The 4,236-nt window shown below is 62.8% G+C and overlaps 1 protein-coding gene across 1 annotated transcript in view; it reads right to left on the bottom strand.

The window, feature by feature from the left end:
* LRRC56 (leucine rich repeat containing 56) overlaps positions 1-652 on the bottom strand; it is a 16,568-nt gene extending 15,916 nt beyond the window's left edge. Inside the window, exon 1 of the mRNA XM_023724361.1 lies at positions 476-652. Coding sequence (XP_023580129.1) covers positions 476-652 — 177 coding nt within the window. The remainder of the gene's footprint in view (positions 1-475) is intronic.
* Positions 653-4,236: the final 3,584 nt, after the last annotated feature.

Raw genomic sequence — 4,236 nt, 5'->3', positions numbered from 1 at the left:
TGGGGCACCTCAGTCCACGTCTCACCCGTCACCCTCCTCCCTGGGGCACCTCAGTCCACGTCTCACCCGCCACCCTCCTCCCTGGGGCACCTCAGCCCACATCTCACCTGCGCCCCCCTCCCTCGGGCACCTCAGCCCACGTCCCACCTGTGCCCTCCTCCCTGAGTCTCCCTGGCCATGCAGTGTCTCCTGCCCCAGGGCCTTTGCATGGCTGCTCCCTCTCTCTGGACACTCTTCCCAGGTGTCGACGGGACAAACTCTGCGGCCGCTTCCCTGCCCTCTGGCCTACTGAACAAGGACTCCCCAGCCACCGTGTTTAAAACTGCTCCCCCACCCGTCCCTTCCCCCACGCCATGTGCTGGTGGGCTGTCACCCTGTCTCCAACGTCAGCGGCCTGGGTGGGGGCCTCTCTCTGGTTCCAAACACTGGAATCCGGCCGGGCTCTGCTGTCTGTGCTCCAAATGCCTCCACTCACCAGTCTGGCGGGGGACAGGTACTCCTCCATCAGCCGCTCGCCGCGGCCACCCCCCTGGCTACCCGTGCCCTTGCTCTGCGGGCAGGGGTTGTGCAGGCCCGGCCAGCTCAGCTCCTGCACCCGGACACTGGCCATGTTGGGCCGAGGCCCCTGGGCTCCAACCCTGGCTGGATCCATTTACGTCCAACCTGTGGGGAAAGGCAGAGAGCAAGCTGGAGTGATCCACGGAGCCCACCCCACAGGCCAGCCATGGTGCCTGACCACGGAGCCCTGGCCACAGGGGTCCAGCCAGGAGCCCAGCCACGGAGGTGACCAGGGCCAAAGGCTACACTAGCCCCCACATCAGCCCTGCACCACCCAGTGGCCGGCTGCTCTGGGCCCTGGCCTTCCTTCACGTCCTGCCCAGGAGTGACCCACTGTTCCAGTGGACAGAGGTTTAGACCCTGGCTCTCCACACTGCTCTCTGGGCCTGTGGAGCCGGCTCCTCACTGACCAGCTGGCACTCAGTACCAGAAACTGTCCTGCCACTCTGTGGGACACCCACTGTGGGCCGAGCGCTGGGTGCCCACACACCCATCTGTCCTTACAGGGCCCTGGGGTGTGCACAGCCACAACCCCCATTCTCTGAGGGCTCAGGTCAAGTCCCCAGGGTCAAAGCCCCCTCTCTCAACTTGGGTCCTGACTAGAGTCTCCTCACTGGGGTCCCTGACTAGGGTGTCCTGACTGAAGTCCCCCAACTGATGTCCTAACTGGGGTTCACGGACAGGGGTCCCCTGACCTGCCTGGCACATTCTGCCCCCTTAGTGGCAGACACCTGCTGAGTGGCTGGTCAAGCCAAGCCCCAAGGCCAGGCTGTGAGGGGGCGGCACCTGCAGCCCACACTCCTTGGTGGACATTGTAAACTCTCCCCAGTGTGTGTGGGCTGCGGGTGCTGGGAGGTGGGCAGGGAGGGCTCCTGGGGGCGGCAGGCCTGGGTGGGGGAAAACTTCTGGCGCTGCCCCTAAAGCAGGCTTCACTTGCTTTAGAAGCAAAATGACACCACCGGGGCCTCCTGCTTGTGACCCAGCCCCAGGCTGGCCCCACACGCTGCCATGGGAGGGGTCTCTGTGCTTCCTGCTGCCTCTCGCCATAAAAGTCACACTCCCCAGTGCCAGTGGGCATTAAGGTGGGCTGACCCCCCCCCCCCCCGGCTGCTCAGGATGGTATGAGACCCAGGCCTGGGCACTCGGAGGCCAGGAACATTCAGGAAAGGGCCTATGGATGGGCTGCTCCTGGGAGGGTAGATGAGGAGAAGGAAGCCAGCCAGATGAGAGGAGCAGAGAGCTGGAGGGTGGGGCTGATGGCATCCTCGAGTGCCTGGATCCAGCTGTGCCTGAAGCCCACATTGCCCCCTTCCCCTTCATCCGATGGGGTCATTTTCACTTCATCCGACCCAGCTGAAATCCCCATCCGGGGCTGTCAGCCTCCAATAGACACACTGGTCTCTTGGGGCCCTTGGCATCTCACCCGCTGGTCTTGCAGCCCACCCAGACCCTGGCCCAGCCCTTGCCATGTCCCCTCACACAGCACAGCAAGCCGTCCTGGCCCGGCCCTGCCACACCCTCGTCCACGCAGTCTCCCTCTGCAGCTCCCACCACAGGCACCATGGGCTGGCCGCACCCGCTGCTACCTGGGGGGCCTCACGTCCCCCCCCCCCAGCCTTGGTTCCCACAACTCCTGCCTGGGACGTGCCCCCTGAGTCTCTGCCCACCCTTCAGGGCCCACATGTGGGGTGCTGCCTCCAGGGTCCTCAACCCCTTGAGGCTCCATGCGGCTGAGCCCCTCTGAGGCTGGGGCTGGAGGCAGGCCTAGGTTTGCTCGGCTGCGAGGTGACTAGCAGCAAGCCACTGCCACTGGGCTTCCGGGCCAGCTCAGGCTCTGTCCTGAGGGTCCCTCCCCACTAATGGTCTCAGGGCCTGGAGCCAGGACCAGGGTCTTAGGGCAGCCCTTCCAGCCCAGTGGAGTCCTCACCTGCAGGCAGCTGCTGTCTCCAGCTGCAGTCACGCATCTGGGCATGGGGGTGGCATGTGGCCCCGGGTGGCTCCTGCGGGAGAGTCGGGTCAGTCTCCGGGCCGTGCTCACCACACCCGAGGGCTAGGCCAGTTGGACAAGCCCCCACCCCTCACCCCTTCACTCATCTCGGTAGATGTAAGGCGCTGGGGCAGAGGATGTGGGTGGCCAATGCTGGGGTCCCTCTGGGCCCCCCAAAGCGAATCTGCTAAAGGAGCCCCACCTCTGCCCGATTTGTACCGACTCCTGGGGGCAAGGCTGCCCATGGGCCGCTTCCCAGACTTCCCTGAGGCCTGGCGGTCCAGCCCATTGCTGGCTCCATCCTGCTCCACCCTTGGCCACTGGGCCCCTGTGCTCCAGCCCCTGGGCCTCCCAGAGCCCGCACCACTCCAGCTCCTCCTTAGAACCCAAGGGGGTCCTGTGTGCCCTGACCAGGTGGGCCGCCCTGGAGTGACCCTCCTTGCACCCTGCTTCTTTCCCTCGGGGACTTGTCTGAATGACACACTCATGATTTGCTCCTGGTCTGTTTTCAGTGGAACTGGACAGCTGTGAGCGGTGAAGGCAGCCACGCAGGCCTTGTGGCACTGCACTCCTGGTCCTCAGCACCACATGCTTATTGGGTGAATGAATGAAAGAGTGAGGAACAAATGAAAGAGGCACGGGCTAGGAGAACCCACAGACTGCCAGAGAGGCCGGGCTCCCTAGGGCTTAGGGTCAGCACTGTGAGCAAGAGCGTGTCCACCCCTATGAGGGCCAGGCCAGCCGAGAGTGGGGGTGGGGGCTGAGGGGGTGTGGGGTCAGAGCTGGAGCCCCGTCCGGCAATGCCACCTCACCGTCCTCCTCTGAGCCCCTCAGGCCTCACCTGGCCAGGCCTACTTGGACTTGCATGAGGTCCACCACACATGGCACAGAGGACCCTACCTGGCCAGGCGCCAGCTGGGACCTTCTGCCTGGCTTTTGAAACATGTTTGTGAGAGAGTGTTGCTGTCCCTAGTCAGTTCACACATAGAGTTTGGTGACCTGGGAGTTTACTTAGCAGTGGGGTATCACCCCCACCCCTGCCCCCGCCAAACTGGATGGGGAGAAGCAGGTTCGCCTTGCTCATCTGTAGGTTCCAGCCCTACCACTGAACGCAGCGAGTGCTCCACAAAGTCTGTTTATAAATGAACAAAGGCCCCCTTTTTACAGCTGCACAGTATCCCAGAGAATGGGTGTCCCCAAATACATTGAACCATTTTCCTACTGACGGAAATTCAGGGATACATCCTACAAACAACACCGCGATGAACATCTTTGTCGCTACAACAGCCTCAGTTATTTCCTTAAAATCAAGTTCGAGAAACTCAGCTGGTGGCTGATGAGGTGTTCGTACATTGGAAGCTTTGTCAGATATGGTGGAATGTCCAGGCCTCCCAGCTGTAGAACCTACCAGCCCACCTGCCACAGAAGGCCCCAGACAGCACGCTCCCACTGTTCCTTGGTCCCATCAGAATGCATCAGGAAGGAAGGTGTGTGAGGTCTGGCAGAGAGCAAAGAAAGCCAGAACAGCCCCAGCCCCGTCTGAGGACACAGGACAGCATCTGTACAGGAGCACAAACCCCCCTCGAGCAGCGACACCACCTCACAGCCCAGCACGGAGCTGGCAGATGGCAGCAGGTCTGGAGGGAGGCAGGTGGCTGAAGCGGGTTGGGGGTGCATGGCTCCCCCAGCCC

This window comes from Trichechus manatus, unplaced genomic scaffold (genome assembly GCF_000243295.1).
Source record: "Trichechus manatus latirostris isolate Lorelei unplaced genomic scaffold, TriManLat1.0 scaffold00244, whole genome shotgun sequence".
Lineage (NCBI taxonomy): Eukaryota > Metazoa > Chordata > Mammalia > Sirenia > Trichechidae > Trichechus > Trichechus manatus.
This window is presented reverse-complemented; position numbering and strand designations above follow the sequence as displayed.